At 35.0% G+C, this 24,380-nt stretch overlaps 2 protein-coding genes across 4 annotated transcripts; both read left to right on the top strand.

The window, feature by feature from the left end:
- Nucleotides 1–4,570: 4,570 nt before the first annotated feature.
- On the top strand, nucleotides 4,571–16,617 carry LOC100257778 (uncharacterized). Of its 3 annotated transcripts, none has more exons than XR_009464558.1 (5): nucleotides 4,571–4,803; nucleotides 5,096–6,922; nucleotides 7,100–7,292; nucleotides 15,894–16,264; nucleotides 16,372–16,617. XR_009464558.1 is itself a non-coding variant. In XM_059734062.1 (4 exons), exons 2-4 carry the CDS (start codon nucleotides 5,286–5,288, stop codon nucleotides 16,116–16,118), a joined length of 2,055 nt encoding a protein of 684 aa, XP_059590045.1. In that variant the 5' UTR covers nucleotides 4,577–4,803; nucleotides 5,096–5,285; the 3' UTR covers nucleotides 16,119–16,617. The 3 variants fall into 3 exon arrangements, 1 of the variants encoding a protein (XP_059590045.1); XR_009464557.1 differs by having other exon boundaries at nucleotides 4,577–4,803; nucleotides 5,198–6,922; XM_059734062.1 differs by having other exon boundaries at nucleotides 4,577–4,803; nucleotides 15,894–16,617.
- Nucleotides 16,618–22,487: 5,870 nt separating this feature from the next.
- Nucleotides 22,488–24,038, top strand: LOC100245771 (transcription factor MYBS1). The gene is made up of 2 exons (XM_002274131.5): nucleotides 22,488–23,131; nucleotides 23,263–24,038. The coding sequence occupies exons 1-2, from the start codon at nucleotides 22,719–22,721 to the stop codon at nucleotides 23,738–23,740; spliced, it is 891 nt and encodes a 296-aa protein (XP_002274167.1). The 5' UTR covers nucleotides 22,488–22,718; the 3' UTR covers nucleotides 23,741–24,038.
- The last annotated feature ends 342 nt before the right edge of the window (nucleotides 24,039–24,380 follow it).

Below are 24,380 nucleotides of genomic sequence, written 5' to 3'. Positions count from 1 at the left end.
TCTTTTTTAGTAGTGGTCGGGTGTGGTGACTTACAGAGAAGATCGATGATAAGGCGTTCGTCTGAGAGACAACCAGTTGATCTACGGAAGAAGGTATGACCATTGGAGATGTTGATTGGGAAGCCAAGCTCGACGACAAGTCCACCAGTGTTAGAGTTGGAATCGTTGAAAGAGAAGATAATGGGAGTGTAGTGGCACTAAGAGGGAACTGGGTTTGGGAGAGAAATGAGAAGCCATGGAAAAAGAAGGAAGAAGACGAGAGAGCAGTGGAGAGTGAGAGTGAGATTGAGAACTGAGAAGCCTTTGCTAGGAACTCTTGTCCCTTTTAGAGGCTTTGCCATTTCCTCTTTTATCATATTAACAGTTTAAATAAAATATGAAGGACGGGCAATGAGCATTTATTAAAAATTAAATAAAAATAAATTTATATTTTATTAGAATAAATTTAAGAATTTCTAAATATTTTTTTTAACAAATAAATAATTAAAAATAAATAAAAACTCACATTCCATGTTTTTGCCATTTTTTTAAAATACGAATGTGAGTTTTTCTTCCATGGTTAAAGAAGAAGAGACTAATTTAATGATTTTTAAATAAAATTATAATTTTTAAATGATATAAAAAAATTATAATTATTTTAAATTTTAATAATTTATAAATTATATATTTATAATTTCACTGGTTCGACTGCCGATCTGACCAGTGAACCAGTAATTTTTCCGGTTCAATGACCAATCTGATTATGAAAACATTGATTATTTTAAATATTTACAATATTTTTAAAAAATAATTATTTTCATAAAAAAAAAAAAGGTATTTTTTATCAGAAATTAAAAAAAAATCAACAATTAAATTTTTAAAATTGGGTTGTAAACAATACTTTTAATCAAATAAAAAAAAATCATCCAAAAGGTACAAAGGACCATTTTAATTATTTATTTTTCATTTTCCCTAGGAGATAAATACAGTGTCAAAATCATCATCATCATATTGAAGAAGACTTGTGTGTTTCAAGTTTCAGGATCTCAATGGTCTTTATTTCTTCTTTCATGCGCCAACAAAAGATTGGATGGAGACGTAGAAACCACCAAGAAATTTGGCCATTAGCCAGAGATCACCTTTTCCTCTTGGTGATTAGTGGCAATGGTGGGGGTTTATCATTCGTCAACAAATGGGCTTCTGTGTTCACATTACTACACCATCATTATACTACATCTATTTATTCTTAATTATGATTTTCAGTTTTAATTTTTTTTTTGCATTGTTGCTTTTCTTTGTATTTTTTTATTTTTTGGCTTATAGAAGTTTTTTTTTTTTTTTTTTTTAATTCTAACTTTGAGGCTTTTATTTTAATCCATTTCCAAGGTTTTTTTTGGAGGAATTTGGGGAGAAGAAAATAAGTTTTTTTATGGGGAATTATTTTTAAAAATGGTTTTTGACTCTTAAAAAAAAAAAAAAAAACCCTTCTAAGTGTGAGTTCAATAATTTTTCACATAAAATAATTTTTTGATTTTGAAAATAAAATATTTTCTAATGTCATATTGTATTATTCTCCATTGAACACATGTATGTATACGGGACTTACTTTTTAGAGTTCATGTATCGAAGAGGTCTTAAATCCTGGCTTAGTCCTCCATTTTTTTGGTGCTCACATATTTTAATTATTTTGAATTGTTTTTTCTTATATTTTGGAGACTATTGTAAAAAAAAAAAATTATATAAAATATGAAAATTGATTGCAAAATGAAATAAAATAAATAAAATTTATTTTTAAAAAATATTTATACCACAAAAAAATAAATTGAAAATGTTCTAAGTTCTCAAACTGAATTTTATTTTATAATTTTTAAAATTTTATTTTGAGAATTAATTTTGAAAATATTTTCCACACATACCATAAAAATTTAATTTATATTTTATATTTTAGTTTCCATTAATTTTTTATCATGAGAAAACATCTTATCTTTTTTGCAATTTTAGGAGGATTTGGTTTAATAATATTTATTAAAATAAGCCTATAAAGTTGAAATATATATATATATATATATTTACATACTTATGATTTTAAATATGATTAAAAAAAAATCAAAGTATGTTGTAAAAAGAATTATTTTATTTTAAATGGAAGTTGGAATTATTTTCTATCTTTAAAAATAAAAAATAGAATAATCAGTTAAAGAAGCAAATTAATTAAATAAATAAATAAATGAAACATTTTCCCAGTTCTGTATCTGTGGCCAACGGAAACTGATTTTCTGCAACCAGTGCAGCAGCCAAGTGGGGCATGGGCCAAGTTGTCAGGCCCAATGAACTAGAATGGGAGACTACAGGCCCACTAAGGTTAGGATTTTTTTCGAGTAGGATAAACTGATGATGTTCCTTTTGTTTGTACTGGGAAGAAAAAAACTAAAAAAACAAAAAAAATCTTATTTATAAATAATTTTCTATTTTTTATATAACAAAAAATAGAATATACGAATTTTTTATTTTTTTATTACGGATCTGTAAGAATTATATTTTAAATATGAGTAAAGTGTGAGAGATGAAGAAATGGAAAAATAAAAAATAAAAAAATAGAGAAAAACAAAAAATATAGTTAGCTTTAATAATTTTTTTCTTTCATTATTATGAATTTTTTTTTAAAAATATGTGTTTAAATATTGCTTATCATATTTTATTTTTGTTTTAAGTTCCATTGATGAGGAAATGTAGCCCAACCCACTCAATTGAGTTGAGTTTCGGGTTAATTAGTGTTGGCCCGGTGTGAGATTGGGCTGGGTTGGTTTTAGAGAAACATGTTCAGGGCCCAATAATAATTTTGTCTACTAATAATCGAAGTATAATATCTGCTTTTTTATTCACAAATATCGTTATAATATGATTAATTTAATTTGCATATTTTATTGTGTGATGTCTCATATCGGATATAGAATAAAGTTTTTTATACTATATAAATATGAGTTTCTCTTAATCGGACAGACGAATTTTAAAATTATGAGGGCACATTCAAAGTAGATAATATCTACATGATTAGGTAAATGGTGTTTGTCTATTTGAATTTCCCATCATATCACACACATTTTCCATCCACCTTCTTCCTTCTTCTTCTCGACTTAATTTCTCCCCTTAACCTAAAAAAGAGTCTTATCTCGGGGAGCTTCACACTTTATCACTTTAGTAAATTGGTTCAAGCTATTTGCAATATTGTATTTTAATGGGGACAATTCAAGAGAATTCTATTGCATCAATTTCTTAAGTTGTCACTTGAATCACCTTAAAGATATAAGATTTCGATGTTTCACCTAATTGTTTTTAGTACTATAATCTCCTCTGCCGTTTGAAATTTTAGCAATAATAAGTTTCATAATTTATAAATAATATTATAATTAATTAAGATTATAAATGTCATTTTGAATGATGAACTTCGATATAATTTCGATAAAGTAATCCTCAATAAATTGATAACTTCAATTCAATAATGTTTTTAGTAATCCTGCCTTGGGGCCAACATGCAAAATTAATAATTAAATAAATTTATAAGATAATACATTAAAGTTATGTTTGGTTCTAAGAAAGTTCTAGGAAAAGAAAAAAAAAATGGTAAAAAAAATGATTTTATCATATTTAGTTTTACTATGAAAAATGTGAAAAAAATTAAATATAATTAAAATTATTAAAAAATTTGTATATTTTTGAATTGTTTAATTTATATATAGAAGAGTTACATCCATAATTTTTTTTTTGAAATAATATATAAAATTAATTTATTGACTTTAAGTTATTTTTTATTTTCCTTTACTTTTTATTTCTTTGTATTTTTCTTCTTTATTTTATTTTCCTCGTATTTTCTTTCAAACTTTCTGGCAACCAAACATAACCTAAGAAAAATTGGTGTAATTTCATATAAGACCCACTTACGTAAACTAAAAATTTCCTAACATGCAATTAAATTCATATATTTTGTTTAGGAGGTCTTCTTAAAATTAATGTCTGAATTGGATCTCATATTTAACTTCTTGTAATGCAAGAAAAAGTTCAGATGTGACGTTCTCTTATAATAATAAGAAATAAGAAATTATCCAATGTCGTTATCACTAATCACTTTGATTGCTTTTCTTTCACAGATGGACTCTATAATAGAATTACTCAAGAGATTTGACTAATAAGGACTATCTTTTTATTTTTTGAAATTAATTACTTAATTAATAGATTTCCCTTGGTCTTAAGCTATTAATTTATCGAGGTTTAAGGGAGATGTTTTAATATTTTTAGATAGAAAAAGTAGAAAATTAGCCATATTTTTTTTTATTTTAAAAATCTAACTAAAAATGTCTTTAACTATGAAGTTAACAATAAAATTAATAAAATAATAAAATAATAAAATAATAAATGGATTTATTTTCTATTACCATTAATGAGAAGAAGATCATCCTTGTAAAATATGGTATAATTTTTTTTTTTTAATAATTAACGGGAATTATTGTTACCCTAAAAGACAATGTTATAGTTTTGAAAATTTTCCATTGGTGTTATATAATCCAACCTACCTTACCAAAATGTTGGTTATTACCTTGTCGGGGAGCTTTGATTTACATATATGACCCTCCAATACATTCTATTTACGGAAAAAAACCCAAGGCCTGGCAGCACTCTCTTCTCATTCCTACCGCTACAGGTCTCCATTTTCCTCTGATTTTCCTGCATTTCTTGAAGAGACCCGTTTATTTTTGGCCAATTGGGTGTCTGTTTTTGCACGATCCGGATTGATCCGTGTAAACGTCGTTTCTGGGTTCTTGAATTCAGGTAACGCTCTCAATACCCATTTTTGGATCTTCTTCAGTTTGTTGTTTTGCACTACTTTTGGTTGCTGAGAAACTGGTGGGAGCCCAACAAAAAGAAAAGAAACCCGATGAAATTGTGAATCCGATGTTTTATGTTGGTTTGGTTTCTACAAATGCGGAAAACTCGCTAAGTAAAATTGGTGTTTCCATTCTTTCCTAGGGATGCTTCAGTTTTCCTTTTACCACCAAATTAAGATTTTAGATTTTTATTGTATTTTACTGTTTTTTTTAATTATTTATTTCATTTTTTTTAGTAACCGAATGGAGAGTGACAGCGATCGATCCTACGAAATCCTCTTAAGTGAAGTGTTGTTATCTGAAAATGATTTGCATTTTCCTGGGTTTTCTTTGTGAAGCATTGAACTTTTCACTACAAGTATTGAAAGGAGAAATCTGGGAAAATATTTAGTGGAAATAGTTGATGGAGATGATGGGATTCAATGGATGACAGACGGGTTGAATTTAGCAGAGATGAGCCGCTCTCCTTCATTTTCTTTGAAAACGGAATCCAACCCGAAGCTAGACCTGAAATCATTGAGGCAGTGGGTTGTTGCATTTTGCATTATCAAGTTTGATCTTGAGCAGGGTCAGCTAATTGAAGAGTGTTACCCACCTGGCTGTCTTACACAAGATGAGGAGCTTGAAGTTGCGTTTAGTTCATTCCCAGACTCTGTTTCCCAGCACCAGAATCGCTCAAGCATCCATGATTGTATCTTCTTTTTCCGGTTTCAAAGAAGGGAAAATTCTCAACGGGGGAAAGTGTCTTCATCTGAAATAACTGAGATTGAGGACAAGGAACAATCTCCAAAGTTGGTGGATCAAGTAAAGAGAATGAAAAATACCGGTGACTGTAAAGGTGCGAAATATTTGTATGGTTATGTGTTTAATAGGCAGAGACATGATGAGAGACTAAAGCGAGGTGGGGATCAAAGATCCGTAGTGATATTGTCTCACAATCCTTACTCCAGTGTGTTTAGACCTTTGTTACAAATCATGGGTCCTCTGTATTTTGACATTGGAAAGAAAGCTCTAGAGCACATAGCTTCTTATGTTTCAATATGGCCTGCTCCAATACCTGGTAAGTTAATGGAACTTCCTATTGGTAATGCAATGCTTAAGGTGAACTTGCCGCCTGCTCATAGCTTGCCCTCAGACAGTGGAGTGCTGTTTGAAGAGTCTATCTCTTCAATGGCTCCTTTTCTTCCTACGAATCAATCAGTTCCACAGGGTCTTTTCCATGATTCAGATCTTTTTGGTATATTCAGGGGCCTACTCTTGCAACTTTGGGTGTTGTGGGAGTTGTTACTTATTGGTGAACCTATTCTTATTATAGCACCAACACCGCCCCAGTGTTGTGAGGCTGTTGCTGGTCTTGTTAGCCTGGTTGCACCACTGCTTTGTAGTGTTGACTTCAGGCCTTATTTCACCATTCATGACCCAGAATTTGCCCATTTAAACTCTCTTCAAGAGGGAGATATCTTTCCTCCAATGGTTTTGGGTGTGACAAACCTCTTTTTCCTCAAAGCTCTTCGTATTGTCCCCCATGTAGTTTCAGTTGGAAGCCCTTCTCCTAATTCAAACCGGCCTGTCCTTGCTGCTAGATCCTCTACTGGGAGATTTTCTGCTAGGCCAGAAGGCTTTGGTCTTCAACAGCTTTCGCTAAGGAAGTTTTCCCCCTCTAATTTGTTGAGTGCTGTTAAGTTGAGGAGAGAGGGTCCCCTTTGTCTCATGACAGAACATAAGGAAGCCATTTGGACTACCTATGCTGCAACAACCAAGCCAGACACTTCTATTTTGAATAGGCTTATTGATGCAGGGATGTCACCAAGGGTTGAGGAGTCAATGTCGGTTGTTAATAACGAGATATTACGTCGCCATTTTTTGGAGCTTACTACAAACTTTTTGGCCCCTTTTGGACCATATTTTAGAGTTATCACTCCTTCTGAAGGATCTTCTCCATTTGTTGATCCTCCTTCTCTTACTCCTTTCAATGCCGATGAATTTCTTGGAAGCTTATCGGCAAGAGGCCCAGGGAAGTTTTTATCAAAGCGGATGAGATCTAACTGGCTGGACCTGTATAGGTAATAAATATTTACTGCCAATTACTTTAACTTACCACTACTTCCACCCTCTTTTTTCTGTCTTTTAACTTGTTTTCCTTGCATACACTATTCTTCATTCTAATTTTGCCTTCCATCATTATTCTGTTGCCTTCTAAAAATTGTTATGAGCTTTGAATGCTTTTCATTTCTATATAGGCGATTTTTGAGGGGCCACAACTTCATGCCATGGTTTCAAAGAAGGCGTGCTGTTGCCGAACAAGAACAACATAGACTATGGAGGCAGGCGAGAATGAATACTGACATACAACATTTTATATCTAAGATGTCTGAACTGGAAATTGTCGATTCTTTCAATGCCATTGAGAGACATCTTCTTGGAGAAATAAAGGTAATTGTTTTTGTTTTTGATATTGTGATATTTTCTATTTGCGTGTGTCATGCTAATGTTTTGAGTGTCTAAACAAATCCTTTCATACCTATATTACTTTAGGGTGTTTTTGAGTTCAAAGAGCAGTTCCAAGGAAGAAGGATAACATCTGCGATTAAAATGATACTTCTTATAAGTTTTTGGATCATGTTAAGAAAGCACTGACCTCTTTGTAGGAGATGTCAAAAAAGGGACTTTGTCTATGGGTCAAATGTTAATTTTATTTCAAGATTAGAAAAGTTAGAATAAAAAGGAGAATAAATGATATAGCAAGAACGGGCAACTGGGGTTGAAAGCAGTGTTATCACTAAATATATGGTCTGGTAGGAACTAGAAAAAAATTTGTGGGTAATGAGGAGTGTATATTTTTGTACTGGATATTATAGCAGCAGCAGCAACATGTGCTAATTTGCTAATATCTGGTTTGTTGCAAGCTCACCTCCAATAGTTCCCCTTATGAGCCCTACAAACATTGTGCTTCCTAATATGTGGGAAGCTGTTTAGAAGTTGATTCTGCTTTTGAGATTGGGGTAAGGCTGGAGGAAGTGCACGACTCTGACTCTTCACATTGGATTTGTGGTTTTATAGGTTTTTACTTTGTTTTTATTTTATTTTCTTTTATGTTTTAAAACTTTTGCTTCTTGAAGGAATTAGAACTTGCAGCGATAGTCCAACACTAGTCATTCTCAATCAGTATGTGGGGGTTCAGGTTCATGCTTTAGTTTCAGAGAATTTACACTCTCATATGGGATGCCTTTGTTGTTCTATTTTGAAGATCAAGTTAAGCCTGCTTATATCTTGTTTAGTTCATTACTTTCTTGAGCCTGAATCCAAATTATTCGTGACTTGACGTCATCATGGTTACATTGATGATAATAAATAGAAAATGGAAATTGGATTTTGTAATTACAATGTGGTTTGATACTTTTGAGAGTGCATTTATAGAGGATGCTTGCATATGGATTGAGATTGTTGGCATGTACACTAGAGTTAGAGTATCAAAATTATTTTGTTGAGTATAGGCAAATATTGTTGATTCCAAAACCCAGAGTTAGTGTGTCTCATTGCTAATGAAGCCGTTGTCTCCAAAATTCAGAGCTTGAGAGAAGGGTTCCTTTGCAAGTTGGATATTTGAAGGACCTATGATTATACGAATTGGTATTTCTTGGTGTTATTGATGGAGAGAGGATGGGTTTTAATCAAAGATGAGTACTTGGATTGAGTTTTGTGCTTCTATGGTCTTAAATTTGGTATTAGTGAATGGAACACTTAAAAGTTCTTTCCATAAGTTTAGGGGTCTCATGTAAAAGGATTTGCTCCCATGCCATCCTTTTGTTTTGGTTATAATAGAGGTTTTTAGCTTCTCTATTTCTACAATGGTGGAGAAGGGCTTCACCGAAGGTGTTAAGGTTGGGAGAAGGGGTGGTTAGAAGTTAAAGATCTCTCATTTGTTTGCTGCTAATGACACTTTTTTATTATATAATGTTGATGGGGATGAGTCCGCCAAAATCTGCTCTAGAAAGGAAGAAAAGAACATTGTGCTGATTTAGGACCTTTAGAATCAAGTTTAGTAGTTGGTTATTTAAGTCTTGTTTAGAAATTATAAGTTTTCTTTAACAATTCCCTATTTTAGTAAGTTTTTATACTTTAAACTTTCCATTTTCCAAAGCTATTATATTTAGAAAACTTCTATTTGTAAAAGTTTATATTTTGTAAAATTTTCTATTCTCTAATTTTTTTTTTTATTTTCTAAATCTTTTAGCTTCTAAAGAACTTTTATTTTGTGAAAAGTTTCTATTTTTTCTTAAGTGCAAGGTTTAGCAATTTTAGTAAAGAATTAGAAATTCTATTTAATAACCATATAGATTAGGTTTCTTTTTCCATAGTTTGTTAAGTGTTTAGGTTTTCTAAAACCGATAAATAAGGCTATTTAATGTAACTAAGAGATTTGTAGTCACAACCTATATAGATTTAGTGTTGGTTTGCAATGGACTCAAAGACATTTGATCTTTTTGTAAAGGTGGTGGGGGGAGAGGACGTTGAGAGGCATCATTGAGGAGAAAGGAAGACGCCTTTCGGCCTAGATTAGATTTAGGGATTTGAGTTTACACTGCTTGTTGGAAGGGGTGGAAACTTGTTGTAGAGATGAAGACTTAGTGAGGTGGAGTAAAGCTTAGGAGGAAGGTGGAAAGAAGTTCATGTTGGAGCTTTGTTTGAATGGGGCAAGAGATTTTTTCTTTTGTTTAGTTGTGACTGAGGAGGTAAAAAGGTTTTCCCCGATCTTCCTTCGGGGATGGTTTGGCTTAGTGGAGAAGCTTTGTTTGTTAGGAGTTGCCCCTTCTATAGAGTTCAAGGGAGTGGTCTCCCCTGTTGAGGCAAGGTGTAGTCCTAAAGGGGACTGTTATCAGGACTTCTGCAGATTTGGTTAAGAAAGATCTGGGCATGGGGGGAGAAGTCGTTTGGCTTCAATTGGGGGAGACTGAGATGAAGTGTAGGGAGGATCAATTGAGGAGGTGTCTGGTAGGGTGGTTCAGAGAGGGCTTAGACTTGCTACTGGATTTTTTTCTTGCTAAAAAGTGTGATGACGAATCTGTGGTCTTTGAAAGGAGGGTTGAAGATATCAGTCTTTGGGGGGGCCTTGCTTTTGCTCTATTTTGAAGATAGCATCGAGGCAGAGAGGGTGCTTGCAAGAGGCTATAGAAGGCTCAGGGAGAAAGTTTTGCATTTGGTAAGGTGTACTCCCAAGGTTGGGTGTTTGCTGTTTGCTAAGGAAGTCTAGGTGAGGGTGTTAGGTCTCCCTTTGTATCTGTGGAGTCAGGAGGTGTTTAAGAAGCTAAGGGATTGTTGTGGGGGTTTTGTCGCTATGGATGAAGAAACTTCACTTTTGTCTCATCTACAGTGGGGGGAGATCTTGGTTAAGTATGATGGGAGAACCATGGTTGACAAGGTGCAAGTGGTAGTAGGGTATTCCAATTTTTCCTTTCAGCTGTGGTGGAAAGCTCCACCTGGTTTTTCGATGGTGGTTCTGAGATGTGGTAGCAATGGTCTTTGCAAGATGGAGGAATGGGGAGATGAGGAGGATAGTCCACATGTCGGTGTAGGAGTGGGGAAGGAAGGGCAACCCTGCTAGTTTGCTGGCATTGAAGTGTTGCAGCCTAGTGGCAAGAGTGTTCAGGAAAGAGAGACTGCAACTTCCTGTTTGTTTGATCAGGGAGGGGTGGTGGTGGGAGAACCTAGGAGGTGGTGAGAGGGGTACAACTGGAGGAGGAAGGGTCCATTTGGTTGACCCTGTATTAACGGAGCCTCTAGTGGGGCTGAGTCAGGGACTCAATGATTGGGCTGCTAGAGGTTGGGAAGGGGTTAGGCCTGGTTTGCTCTCAAGCCAAAGGCTTTAGTGGGTCTGTTCCTTAAAGGGCCATTCGACTACAAGTTATGAAGAGGGGGGAGCTTTAAGAGTGGGCCTGGCCTAGGAAAACTTAAATTTAGCTGGGGTTGTGGTCTTAAAGGAGGGTTGTGGTTTTTTTTTTGGACTTGGCTGAGGGAGAGAAGGGCTCGCTAGGGCTTCTCAAAGAGGGTGGTTTTTCTACAAAGGATCAAGTGACTGAGCAAAGGTGTAGTGACAAAGTTGTGGTTGAGAGGCAAATATTGTTACCAGAGTCAGTGCTGACATGTTCCCACATGGCGATCACCGACGAAGCCCTTGTGGCAAAGGTGAATAGGTACCCTACTCTTTCTACTCTCTCTTTCATAGGGATTTTGGATGACGGGAGTTGGACGCTAAGGATGTTGCCAAGATGGTAGTTCTTTGGAGCTTTCAGGAAGTGTCACGAAAGGATCCTTCAAATAAGGACTGGGTGGTTAGGACCGAGCAGCTAGAGGCCTCTCACACCATGGAGCTTGCTTGCATTTTTGAGGGGGCGGATCTTGATAGTCTTCCCAATAAGCTTGTCAACTTTAGTAACCATGTAGGGATGCTAGTGACGGGGTTTGAAAAGGAGATCAACTCCTTTCTAAAGATTTTGAAGTTGAGAAAAGGAAGGAAAGAGCGTGGGGCTAAGGTCTCAAGTGAAAAGAGTAATTTTCCCTTGGCTTCCCATTTTGAGAGGGAAATTCATAAACTAGAGTGCTCCGTTAATTATAATAGCTCTCCGCACCCAATCAGGGGAAGGGAGAGGAGCACTGGGGATTCAATGCTAGTATTGTGGGATTATTGTCTTGTTTTAGTGGTGGTTGAGAGTTTTGGGTTTGGCTGGTTTTTGTGGTGGAGGTCCTCCCTATTCTTGGATTCTCCTTCGAACCAACTCTCTTGGGGTTGGGCTTTGTTTAGGTGGTTGGTGTGCTTGCCTTTTGGCCTTATTGTATACTCTGTGTTTACTCTTTGTGCCTTTTTGCAAGTGCTTTTAGTATATTCTTCTAATTTACCTTTCAAAAAATAAATTTTTTTTGCAAACCTTTCAATGGTGAAACTCCATTATTTTTCTTCTAGGTAAGACTCAAACCCACTTCTATGAATGCACCACATTGAACTGAAACCCAATCCCAATTAAATGGACCACATTAAAGTCTCCATGAATGCACCATAAGTCCTCCCACAACTATCCAACCACTAACAAATCCCTCCCAAAAATTCACTTTCCATGCTCTAATATAATGGAGTCTATTTAATAGAGAAAGCAAGCTCATTCTAGTGGTCAAGGTGGAGGATATGAACTTCTTGGCTTCTATTCTTGGTTATGGAGTAAGAAGTTTGCTTTCCACCTATTTGGGTACTCAATTTAAATTAGGATTAGTTTGGGATTTAGTGAAGGAAAGGTTTAGAAGATTGACTTGTTGGAAAAAGGCAATACCCCTATTGCGAGGAGTAGAGAGGTAGGCATATGTATATTAAGAGAATCATCTCCAATTTGCCAAATGTACGTCATGTCCTCTATTGTGATCCCTCACACAGTGAGAATTAGAGTTTAATTTTTTATTAATCAAAAACAAATAGTTGGAAGGATTAGCTGTCCTTCAAGAATGTAACAGTGATACAACAAGACAAAAAGGTAGAAAGATAAAAATAACAAAACAAAAGAGTATTTCTTAAGGTGCCCCTCCAGCAAAAGTTGGATCCTGTTAGTTGGTAGAGCATATATTTTGATAAGAGGAAGGATGGGTTGCATTTATTTTTTAATTTTTTGTTAGAAACAAAATGTGTTTAGATGTGGTTAAAAAGTATGTGAGAAGGATGAAGAATCCTTCCTAAATTTATAAGAAGAAATTGATCAAAAGAAATAGGTGATTCAACCTTCTCCTATGCTAAAAAGGCCTACACATTGATATAGTACCATATGAGATTATACAATATATAGCAACTCAACATTCCTTGAGGGTTAACCCATCTACTTAAAAAATAAACTAAATCAATGCTCCTCCCCTTGCTATCCAAATTCTTTTGATCTAGACATTGAATACCAATCGAGTTGAACAATATTGAGAGAAGCACCCTTAAATATTGTGGTATAAGAGGCCTAGAAAGAGGAACATAAATCATTTACATCCCATAGCATCTTTGAAGTTCTCCAATTGTCCTAAAAATTCCTTGTTTCTCTTTTCCACCACCCAATCCAAATCAATATAAGACAAGCAATTTTCCATAGAACTTTGCCTTTGATGGGACTCCCCATGCACATAATGCAACAATCAGGATTAAGGGCTTTGTAAGGTCTTCTCATTTGTAGCATATCGTTGATGTTGACCTTCTTGTTGGCTACTAGTTAAGCAAAAGTTTTGACCATAAGTATAGGCTGAGTATTGAAAGTTTTTCTTTTTCTATATATTGGTTGGTTCTGGATGTTTTGTAGTTAGGAAGACTAACTTGTGGAGAGTCATTTTATGTAAATTTTAGTAAGAGAGGGAATGGATTCTCCAGGGAAGGCAGAGGTACACTGTTGGCCTATGGAAAGCTCTTCGAAGAGGCTAAGAAGCGTTCTGTTCTAGAATGAGCTTCTCTGTGGGCAATGGTCTAAGAACAAAGTTTTGGTAAGAGTTTGGTTTGGGTACAAACTCCCTTTCCAGTGTGGTTTTTACCTTTTTGCAGAAATGTGTTGGTTGCTGAGTTGGCATGGATGGTCAAGGGCATTGGAATCCTGTAGTTTGGGGGGTTCTTGTGATTGTAAGTTTGGGTTAGTGGGGGCATATCTACAGTCTATCAAATCTGTGGTTATTTGTGATAACATTGTCAATAGGTGGTGTGGTGGTAGCCAAGAATGTTGGTTGAGGAGGTTTTGTAGTTAGGAAGAATAACTTGTGGAGTCATTTTAGGTAAATTTGAGTAAGAAGTGAGTGTATGGATGCCTAAGGAGGGAAGGAAGACGCACAGGGTTGGCCTGTGGAAAGCTATCAGAAGCGGTTATGAAGCATTCTGTTCTGGACTGAGCTTCTCTGTGGTCAATGGTCTAAGGACAAAGTTTTGGTAAGATGTTTGGTGAGGGAACAGAGTCCCTTTCCCAGTGTGGTTTTTTGCTTTTCCCAGAAATGTCTTGGTGTCTGACATTTGAGTTGGAATGGATGCTCAAGGACATTGGAGTCCTGTACTCTGAGGGGTTTGTGTGATTGTGAGTTGAGGTTGGTGGAGGCATTTCTACAGTCTATCCAGTCTCTCTGGTCATTTGTGACAGCAGTGTCCATTGGTGGTGAGATGGGTAGCCAAGAATGGTATTTTCTCTGTTAAATCCTTCTGCAGTTCTTAGGAGTTCTTATGCCTTGATCATTTCCAGCTAAGGTGGTGTGGGTCTCAAGGCCTCTGTGGGAACCAATTTGGGAGGAAATCCTCATGGTGACTCAGTTTATAAGGTGTGGTTGGACTTTCATCAATCAGTGCTGTACATGCAAATCTAGTGAAGAGTCAGCCAACCATATCCTTGTCATCCTGAGCTGTCTCATAGTTGTGGTCCTTTTTGTTTTACTTGTTTGGGGTCTCTTGGGAACTTTGTCATAGTATAAAGGAGATACTAATGAGTTGGTATGCCAGTTTCATGTGCAAAAGTCGTAAGGTGATTTGGAAATTAGCCCCTTTTTGCTATCTTAGTGCTTTTGGAAAGAGTGGAATGGTAGGATTTTTGCAGGCTTGGACTGCTTCCGATTGGAGGCACAGAAACTTCCTTTAAATCTTTGTCCACTTGATCTATGGATGCTTTGGAGGTTAATAATATATCTTTCCTCAATTTATTGATTGCTTGGGAGGGCCTAGGGGTGATGTAGTGCCTATTATTTTGCTTTGTTGTATTTTTCCCTTTGGCACACTTGTTATACTTCATGTGTACTTGGGTTGTGGACCCTTTTCGCTAGGTTCTATTTTATAAATATCCCTGCATGATATATATATTATATATGGTAGATTACATGGGGATGAGTGTTGTTGGTCTTGGAAAAGGAGTATCAATCAGATTTGTTGATGTAATCAAGGATACGTATAATGGAGCAGTGGCTAGTATGGGAACAATTGTAGAGGAGATGAAGTGAATTTGCAAGCCAATAGAAGGCACAACTATTGAAATTAATAAACTTGCATCAAAGATCAACATTGGCTCTTATATTTTTGTATTTGCTGTATGAACCTATCAGCTTGTTCAAAATGTACTATGGTGCATGTTGTTAACTGATGATATTTGTCTTGATTAACAAAACCAGACTGGGGGTTGGTTCCAAGTAAAAACTGTGGAAAGATATTATAGAATCTGAAGCAGCTACTAGAAAACCTACGACTTTACCAAGGTTTGAAATAAGGTAGTTTGATGATAGATGTAGAACCAACCTTAAGGGTGTGAAAAATGGGGGAACAAGCCCAAATAACAGACAAATACCAAAAACTCAGTGAAAATAGGTTAAGCTATGGACCAGCAGACTCATTAATATTTGAGAACTCATTCCACACAAATGGAACAAGGGTGGGGCACTTGTTGCTGAAGATCTATTGGATAACTATGGTTAATCTTGTGGCTAGAGATGGCTGTGCAAGAGAGAACAAGAAAACAAGCTTTTGGGTCTGCTTACAGTAGCCAGATACAATCCTTTCAGATTTCCGGATGTCAGACCCCTCTGGATGATCGAAGAGCAAATATGAAATCTATCTGAGAAGACTGAAACCCATAAAAGCATGAGTTTTGGCAGCTGACAGATTGATGACATGGCTTTTTCAGTAGCTGGTGTCACCAAACTGAAAATTCTGACCTGGTGAGGTCCAAGATTGGAAGTTGAAAAGAGACCTCAGAAGCCAGAACTCCAATGAAAAAGTTTGCAAGATGTGCTAACAATTTTTTAGGTCTATAATACTATGTTACACTGAGGAGAGTAGAAAAAAAAAATTGTGTATGACCTTTTAATGAGGTTACATACGGTGAATGTACAGGATATATAGTAAGAATTTTAGGCATACCTGCATATTATAGCACTCCCCAGTATTTGGTAGGCTTGAAATTTATCATGTTATATTTGCTTTATAAGCTCATTTCCAATTTATGTTTGATTTAACTGGGGAAACCATGACAATGTTTTTACTTTTTGTTTAAATGCAATCTTCAGCTGCTGCAATCAGAAAGGGGTAATCCAGACTCTGCAGCAACTTTCCAGAAACTGAAGGGTGATCTACAGGCAGTATTTAATTTGCTTCCCAAGGACATGCAGCAGCTTCTGCTTCTCAACCCACAAAAGGCAGCTCTTCTACAAGGAAGTCTTGAAGTGATGGAACTTCCCCCCGGGCACCAAACCACAGAAGTTGGGGTTGTTGCTTCCGCTTCTCCCAGATAACATTCAAGGCATGGTTAAGAATCAGACAGCATTTGGCAAAGTGGGTCTTCTAATGTTGTAAAGCCACGACATATTGCAATCATTTCACAGCATCATTCTGTCACTGGATTGGGAGAACTCTGTTCAGGGCATATTTGTTCACCTAGGTCAGACTCACTTCCTCTCATAATTCTCGTTTCTTTCTCAATCCTGTTCTTTTAACTTAATTAGATTTTCTTTATTTTACTTTTGTCATCTTTCTCTTCATAAACAGGGACAATAATCACAAGCATGCCCGCTTAGCTCTCAACAAGAAGCCTTTAAAGTTTTTGTCTCCATGGGTCAAAGACAGATTGAGCGAGGTCATCCAGAACCAGTGGGGAGAGTTGGTGCTGTCTTTCTAGTTGAAGTAGAGGACTCATGTTTCAGTTCTGAAGGAGCTGTAAGCTGCTAGTCTGTAGAATAACTGGGCAGGAGCCCTGGAATTGTTATAATTTCAATGTTGTTTCTGTTTTTGCAATGGGTTCCATCTTTTCACTGATGAGTGAGTTTCATCAGTAGCAAGCTTTTTACTCCCAGCCCACCCCACCCCACCCCAACCCAACAAAATACAAAAGAACAAATTAAAAATTATGGTGTCTTTGATGCATATGTTTCCTATGGAGAGGGCCCAAAGCCAAAAACCTAGAGGAAAAAAAAATGTTGGTAACATTGGGAGTTATTTTATGTCTGTAAGAAGTGTGTAGAAAAAGAGTAAATAGTTGTGTTGTAATGATCCACTTTTTCCTCTCAGTACAAATATTGTTGGATTTAGATCCAATAATTCTCATGGTTTTAAAATACAGAGCTCAAGAGCTTATGATTTTTTTCTTTTCTTGTGTGTGTGTGTATGACACAAGAAAAATCCAAGTGGTAAAAGCAGAGAAAAGGGACCACCATATGGTGACCTGATCCCCCACCGTATGAATGTCAAAATGATGGGGCTCAACCCTTGAAGCCTTGATGGCGATCCCCATGAATTTTTCTCATCTTTCAATCTCGGACTCATCTGTACTTTAAAATCAAATAAACTTAAAAATCAAGGTGGGTCATGAACTCTTATGACTCTGTCTCATCACATTATCGAGGGGACATCACATTTTAAAAGCAAATGATGATTGGTTTAAAGCAATTGCATATTTGTATGTATTATTAGTAGTTCATCTGTCACTCAAATCCCCCCTTTCTTTCAATGGCGGGTGTTATGACAGTTGACAGTTACTCACACTTTGTCATTTCTCATCTATTTTTCATCCTCATTTCAAGAGATGACCCCCCTTTTCAACAAATTAATCTTCTCTATTGACCCCAAAAAAGGTGTGTTTATTTGAATTCTTTTCTAACGTCCAACTCATACCTACATTAGGGATGGAACTTGAAAGCCTTAAACAGAATTAACCTGACCAAATCAACTTAATCTAACTTAATTCAATATATTCATTAGATCGGGATTGATTTGATTTTTAATTTCAACCGACAATCTCACAATACATTTGAAATTCCAAAATTCATAGTCTAATGAATGTATTTAAAAGTTCGCGTTTGTCAAGCGGGTGATAATGAGTGTTTAATATATAATTATAATCGATCACAATAAAAAATACGATATTTTTTTTTATTGATTTTTCAATTTTTCACCTGCACCCACAAAATAAACTTCTCTATCATACCTTAAAATTTCATAGTTGATATTTATATTCTATTTTTGTCTTTATATAAGCTTGAATTTTGGGAATATATAACTGAATTGATTAAAAAAATATATATGGAGTTGAAATATAGAAATGGGAGTTACTAGAAAAGGAAAGGCTAAGAAGCGCCGAAATTATAGGAGGCGTATTTTAGCAGGAAGGAGGAGAAATGGAGAAAGGGCCACGTCTTGGAGAGAGAACGAGCGTTTCACCCATTGGGAGACTGGGCCCCACCCTGTCCTAGTAAAAATGTTTCTTCCACTCGCTCCTATAGGGCGTGATCAACACTCTCCACCTCTAAATGAAATGTGACGACACAATTTTAAAATACCATCCCAACAAGAAATAATTCAATTCAATTCAATTAACTTTAAAAAAATTAATACCAAGTTGATAATTTTTGGAAAACAAAAAATATATATTAGCTCATGTAATGCAGTTCCTTTTATGAGTTGCTTCAAGGTAGGATTACAAGAATTGATTTTCATTAATGATTACCATCGAACTCTAAAAGTTCGAATCGTCCGCATTACTTCATTCACATTTCATTATCTTATGCATAAGAATATGTTGTTGGAAACACTGTGTTTAGTCTCATAATTAAAGGGTGGATGAGTTCATTATATTCACAAGAGCAGAGGATGAATTAGAAAATCAACTTTACAATTTTGAAACAAGTTTTACAAAGTAGTGTATCTATAAGAGATTATGGTGGCTAACAAGATAATAGAGATTATATGGTTGTGGTCGAGATAGAAGGAGGCATTACAACTCCATCGATATATGTTGAAATGGTGACAAAAATTCTTCTAAAGGAAAAGACAATACTAAGATCTGAAGATAAGTTCTATATACAATGTTTTAAATATAAGAGGTATCAAGTCTTAATATTAAATAAAATTGTAAAGTGAACAAGTAAAACAAATAAACAATGTTAAGATAGATCAAAATTTGATATGACTTGTAATGCATATACACTGAACACAAAGCATAAAGATGTTTGGTACCATGGTACAAGGTTCAATAATCATGTGTAGGTAAGAAAGAATTATTTTTGGAATTAAATGAATCAATCAAAAGAAAAGTTAATTTTGGAAATAAATCTAAAATTTCAATCATAGATATAATATTCGTTTTAAAGATGATATTGATAATATTATAGTAGATGTATTTTTGTCCAAGATCTTTTTTGAAATTTATTAATCATGAAACAATTAACAAAGAAGGTATATTTTTAGTTGTTGTAATGGAGTTTGCATGCTCAATGACGAAAATAAAAAGATAATTGTAAAGGTATGGATGAAAGAATATAATGTTTCCTATATTTCTCTAAATAGAAACTTTGTTGAGTTTAAAGACAATAGTATGATAGCAACTAGTTTTGGTCATCTTAATTTTCATGGCTTAAAGTTATTGATGTAGAGAATATGATAATCGAATTACCAATGTTTGAAAGATGTCTTTTTAGAAAGCAATATAGAAATTCTTTTTCAATGAGAAAATCCAAAAGAGTGAGACAACCTTTGAAGTTGGTCATACAAGTATTATAGTCCTAATAAGGTAAAAACCTTTTAATCACGACAAATATATTTTAATATTTGTAGATGATTTGACAGGAAAAACTTAAAATTAATAATTACAAGAAAAATAGAAGGGTTTTGGCAATTTTAAAGAATTCAAAGCTACTTGTGCAATGTTCTTGTCGAGCATGTTCTACCAAAGCCATTCTTGGAAGAGCACCAAAGAAAGCATGGACTTATAGTCAAATGTTTCTTTCCTATGAGGTTTTAGGTATATTGTATTGTCCTAAATGCCAAAACAATGTAGAAAAAAGTTTGATAATAAAAACTAAAAGTGTATTTTTGTTGACTATAATGATGTAACTAAATGTTACAAATTATATAATTTATAAACGAGGAAGTTGATTGTGAGTAATAATGTTCTATTCTTAGAAAACGAAAATTGGGCATGGACTTAAAGAGAAGGTAAGGAAAAAACGAGTGTGGAATACAGTAGTAAGTATTAGAAATATGTTATAGTAAATATATTTATATATAATACACATTCTCCTAATAGAAGTTCTCCTTTACAAATAGAGATAGGATAAGAGTCTAAGAGTGCGTTTAGGGGTGTTTTCACTCGAAACATTTTTAATGGAAGTGTTTTCTTAAGAAGTATTTGTAAGAGAATCACATATCAAGTGTTTCTCCAAAAAACACTATAAGTAATTTTTCAACATTAAAAGTGATTCTTCAAAATTTTAAAAGTGTTTCTAAATTTTATCAAATGTCTGATTTTTTTTCAAAAACACTTTTTAAATTAAAATTTTTTTAAAAAAATATTATCAAATGAACTCTAAATCATAAGGACACTCAAAGCGTTCTCATATTATGCTTATACATAAAAAAGATTACAAGGTAATAAAGGATAGTAAAATTATTTATGAGCGTGGAGTTAACTTTTCGTTTATTTGTTGATTTTAACCTAATTTCATATGAATGAGTAGCAAGTAATGAAAGGTGGATTCAATTAGAAGCCAAGTATGGATTGTTTTTAAGTTTTCACACCTATTGCTAGAGATTAGAAACTATATGCATAATAGTTGTATTAGACCAAACATTATTTATGAAGTGAAAAATTATTAGTAGATTATGAAAAATTTATGTCAATTTCACTTGTAAGTAGCGAAGCAAATTTGAGATATATCATTACTGGTACTTGTGATCAAGGATTAAAATATTAGAAATTGTAAAAATATTGATGGTTGAATTTTATGTAAATATCAAATAAAAATTTTAGACAAAAAATATATTAATTTGATGAAAATTGATCAAAACTCATAGAAATATAAAGAAAAATTCAATTAAAAAAATGATAAAATAAGTAATAAAGCACCTATTAAAATAATTTTGTTGAAGAAAATATTATATAAATTACATTGATAAGAAATATATATTATCAAAGTATGACTCAATATTAATCTAGAGTAAATATTTGATTTTATTAAATGTTGATAGTTTTTACAATTGTATTGTAATGGTTTCCATTGATACCAAAATAAAGACCGATATGATTTCATAACATTGGATGACAGAGGATTCATAAAATTGTAGAAGTGAATAATCAAAATCCTAGTAAAAGACTAAGACTTTGATTTTCATAACAATGATTTTTTATTCCTATTTTGATTCTAAAAAACAATCCAAATACATGAATGAATAGGACATGGAATTGATTTACCATTTTCATTCACTATTCCAACATTCCAAACATATCATTAAAGTTAGAAGACACTTAAGACAAGACACTAGGAGAGACAAGTAGCCATACAAATCAATAATGGTCAACCAATCCAAGACCAAGACATTAGGAGTAACAAACAAGCAAACAAACTAAATTGTGATAATCACATTGATCCAAGATGACACTGAGAGCTACATGAAACCTAAAACCAATCATGATGATCACCTTGATCCAAGACGACACTAAGATGGTGTTTTTTTTTTACTTAATTCTAAATAGAACCTTAATGCTTAATAGTGTTAAATATTATGTTGTTTGTTTTTGTAGTATTTTATTTCTATTAAGTATTAAAAAGTAAAAAAAACCAATATGTTATTTTTTCTATTTAGAAAAAGCTACATATTTTGGCTTTTTCTATTTAGTAAAAAGTTTATAATAAGTCATGAAAAAATAGAAAAACAAACAACCTAAATTCTAAAACTAAATTACTTTGAGCAAAAAGTTAAAAAAACAAACACCACCTAAGACTTACATGAAACCTAAAATCAATACACTCGGAAAGATAGGCATGGGAGAGGCAAAAGACATTGTAAAACTAAGATACTAGGAGAGATTGAAGACCTTATAAGACCATGACACTAAGAGAAACGGGTATAGAAAAATCAAACAATCGGAAAACCAAGACTATGAGAGCTACAAGACACCCAAAACCAAGATACTGAGAGATAAAGTTGCAAGATATTGGAAGAGACGGGCAGACAAGTAAACAGATTTGTAATATAGATGGAGGAGGGTTTGAACTTCAGATGTTTGGTTAATCAAAGCTTTGATGTCATGTTGAGTTATCAATTTTCTTTGAAAGTTTAAATTATTCAAATTTAGATGCTCTATTACAAAGAAATTATGAAACATCTACAATAACCTCCTTGTGATATCCTTCATTTGTGGCATAATGACATCCTCTGCTACAATCAAGCAACTATAGTCCCTCAAACTTATACATGCCCTTGAATTAGGGCTTATCACGAACCAAAGTTGAATGAAAAAACTACCTGAAAGCTTTATCCTTTGTAAAGACATGATATTCATTGTCCTTGAAGTAGCTTCGTAAAAGTAAGAACACAATTTCAACTATATTTACCACTCGAAAAGAATAATCCAAAGATCCATCTTGGACCCACTAAATTGAAACTCTTGCGGTTATCTAACAGCACTTGGATGGCGCGTGAGGCCGAATACAAAATTTTGAGAAAGGGGAATAAGAAAGCAATGGATGAATGGTAGTTTAGAAAGATTCTCAGGGGCCACCTTTTCTTTTTGCCCTTATTTCCACACTCTATGATTGCAGAGGGTGTCTCTCCGTTCAAACCAAATACCACAAAAAAAACTCACTCCTCCATTTTCACACCCAATATTTTTGTTGAACATGACAAATCACCCATCCCTTACGACACCGAGTGGTCCTATACGAAATTGATAGCTCTAATGCACCCTATCCTACACCCCACCCACATCTCTTATCCTACGCACACCCCCTCCCTCCCCCTTCCCTCACCCCACCCCACCATCCACAATTGTAAACCCATTTCAAAATCTGTTATTTTTTCCCTTTCAAGGCCAATTATATTCATCGGCACTACTGCACACCATGTCAAGTGAAGTTCCAGTATGGAGCAGAGAGGAAGAGAAGGCTTTCGAGAATGCTATTGCCATGCACTGGACCGAAGACTGCAAGGAGGTGTGGGACAAGATTGCTTCCATGGTTCCTGGCAAGAGCGTTGATGAGCTGAAGCAACACTACCAATTTCTCGTTGAGGATGTGAATGCAATTGAGGCTGGTCATATCCCACTTCCCAACTATGCTGCCGATGAAGCCTCGTCTTCTTCTGTCAAGGACCATCATGCTCTTCCCTCTGCCACTTCTGATAAGCGATCCAATTGCGGTTTCGGAGGTGGGTTTTCAGGATTGGGTCATGACTCAGCTGTACAAGGAGGGAAAGGAGGATCTAGGTCGGAGCAGGAGCGGCGGAAAGGCATTCCATGGACAGAAGAGGAGCATAGGTATGTCTGAAAAAGAAAAACTCTTGTGTTTGGCCCATCCCTTTTTACCTGAAAAATATAGATTCGAGTACACTGACTTTGAAATTAACTGTAAATTGGAATCGAAGCTTACTTTTTTGTTGGCTTTTCAGGCTGTTTCTACTGGGTCTGGACAAGTTTGGAAAAGGGGATTGGAGAAGCATTTCCAGGAACTTTGTAATCTCCAGGACTCCCACTCAAGTGGCGAGCCACGCACAGAAGTACTTTATTCGCCTGAATTCCATGAACAGGGATAGGAGGAGATCCAGTATCCATGACATTACAAGTGTGAACAATGGCGATGTGTCAACCCCTCAAGCTCCAATTACCGGCCAGCAGGGCAACGGCAACCCAGCAAGCGCAGCTGCAGCTGGTGTGGGACCACCCCTGAAGCACCACAGGGCTCAGCCAAGCATGCCAGCAGGTGCTCTGGGAATGTATGGAACACCTATGGGACATCCAGTGGCCGCTCCTCCAGGGCATATGGCATCAGCAGTTGGGACTCCTGTTATGCTTCCTCCTGGACCCCATGCACCTCCCTATGTTGTCCCAGTTGCTTACCCCATGGCACCACCTCCAATGCACCAATAGCAGACGCCATTAATTCCCTGAAATTTCGGCCAATGGTTGCCAAAGGGAAAGCCTATATCCCTCAGGACAGCAACACAGGCCTCCTCCCTCTTGTACCAACTTTCATTCAAATCAACATCCATGTATATATATAAGAGTAGGGGTAAGAGTAGAGTTCTTTCTTGAACACGCCCTCCAATTCTTTGGCTACATGTTCACTACCAGAGGGTGTTGTATTTTTTATTTATAAGGTGAACTGGGCAATCCTTCTACAGTCTCCATGGGGAAAATAACATTAAAGGTGTAAGCACTTAGATTCTTCTGTTTGTTGTGAGAAACTTAACATTTGATTTTGCTTCCCTAGAATGGCAAAAGTACGCAACAAATTGCATAATATTTTCAGAGGCTTCTCCTACTATGTTTCTGTTGTTTATGGTGAAGGTCTGTCCATAGTCTGTAATCATTTCCAGAGACCTCACACAAACTACTAATTCAGTGACAGTAAAGATCTGCAGATATCGATCAATGACCATCTTAATGATAAAATGAGAATGCAACAATATTTCAACCAAAGAAATAAAAAGTTCTAAGTATGAACAATTTTTCTTCTTTTTATACACCTGGAGAATTTTTTTAAGCATAAAAATTTTATTGAAGTAAA

The sequence above is a fragment of the Vitis vinifera genome, chromosome 17 (genome assembly GCF_030704535.1).
Source record: "Vitis vinifera cultivar Pinot Noir 40024 chromosome 17, ASM3070453v1".
Lineage (NCBI taxonomy): Eukaryota > Viridiplantae > Streptophyta > Magnoliopsida > Vitales > Vitaceae > Vitis > Vitis vinifera.
The sequence above is the reverse complement of the archived record's forward strand: the minus strand, read 5'-3'. Positions and strand labels throughout refer to the sequence as shown.

What these genes read in the sequence shown, in the direction of transcription:
- LOC100257778 (XM_059734062.1), top strand. Translation starts at nt 5,286, where the DNA reads ATGACAGACGGGTTGAATTTAGCAGAGATGAGCCGCTCTCCTTCATTT. An exon ending in AACTGGCTGGACCTGTATAG is followed by an intron (nt 6,923 to 7,099) that starts GTAATAAATATT and finishes ATTTCTATATAG; the next exon opens with GCGATTTTTGAGGGGCCACA. An exon ending in ATCTTCTTGGAGAAATAAAG is followed by an intron (nt 7,293 to 15,893) that starts GTAATTGTTTTT and finishes TGCAATCTTCAG; the next exon opens with CTGCTGCAATCAGAAAGGGG.
- LOC100245771 (XM_002274131.5), top strand. Translation starts at nt 22,719, where the DNA reads ATGTCAAGTGAAGTTCCAGTATGGAGCAGAGAGGAAGAGAAGGCTTTC. An exon ending in TGGACAGAAGAGGAGCATAG is followed by an intron (nt 23,132 to 23,262) that starts GTATGTCTGAAA and finishes TTGGCTTTTCAG; the next exon opens with GCTGTTTCTACTGGGTCTGG.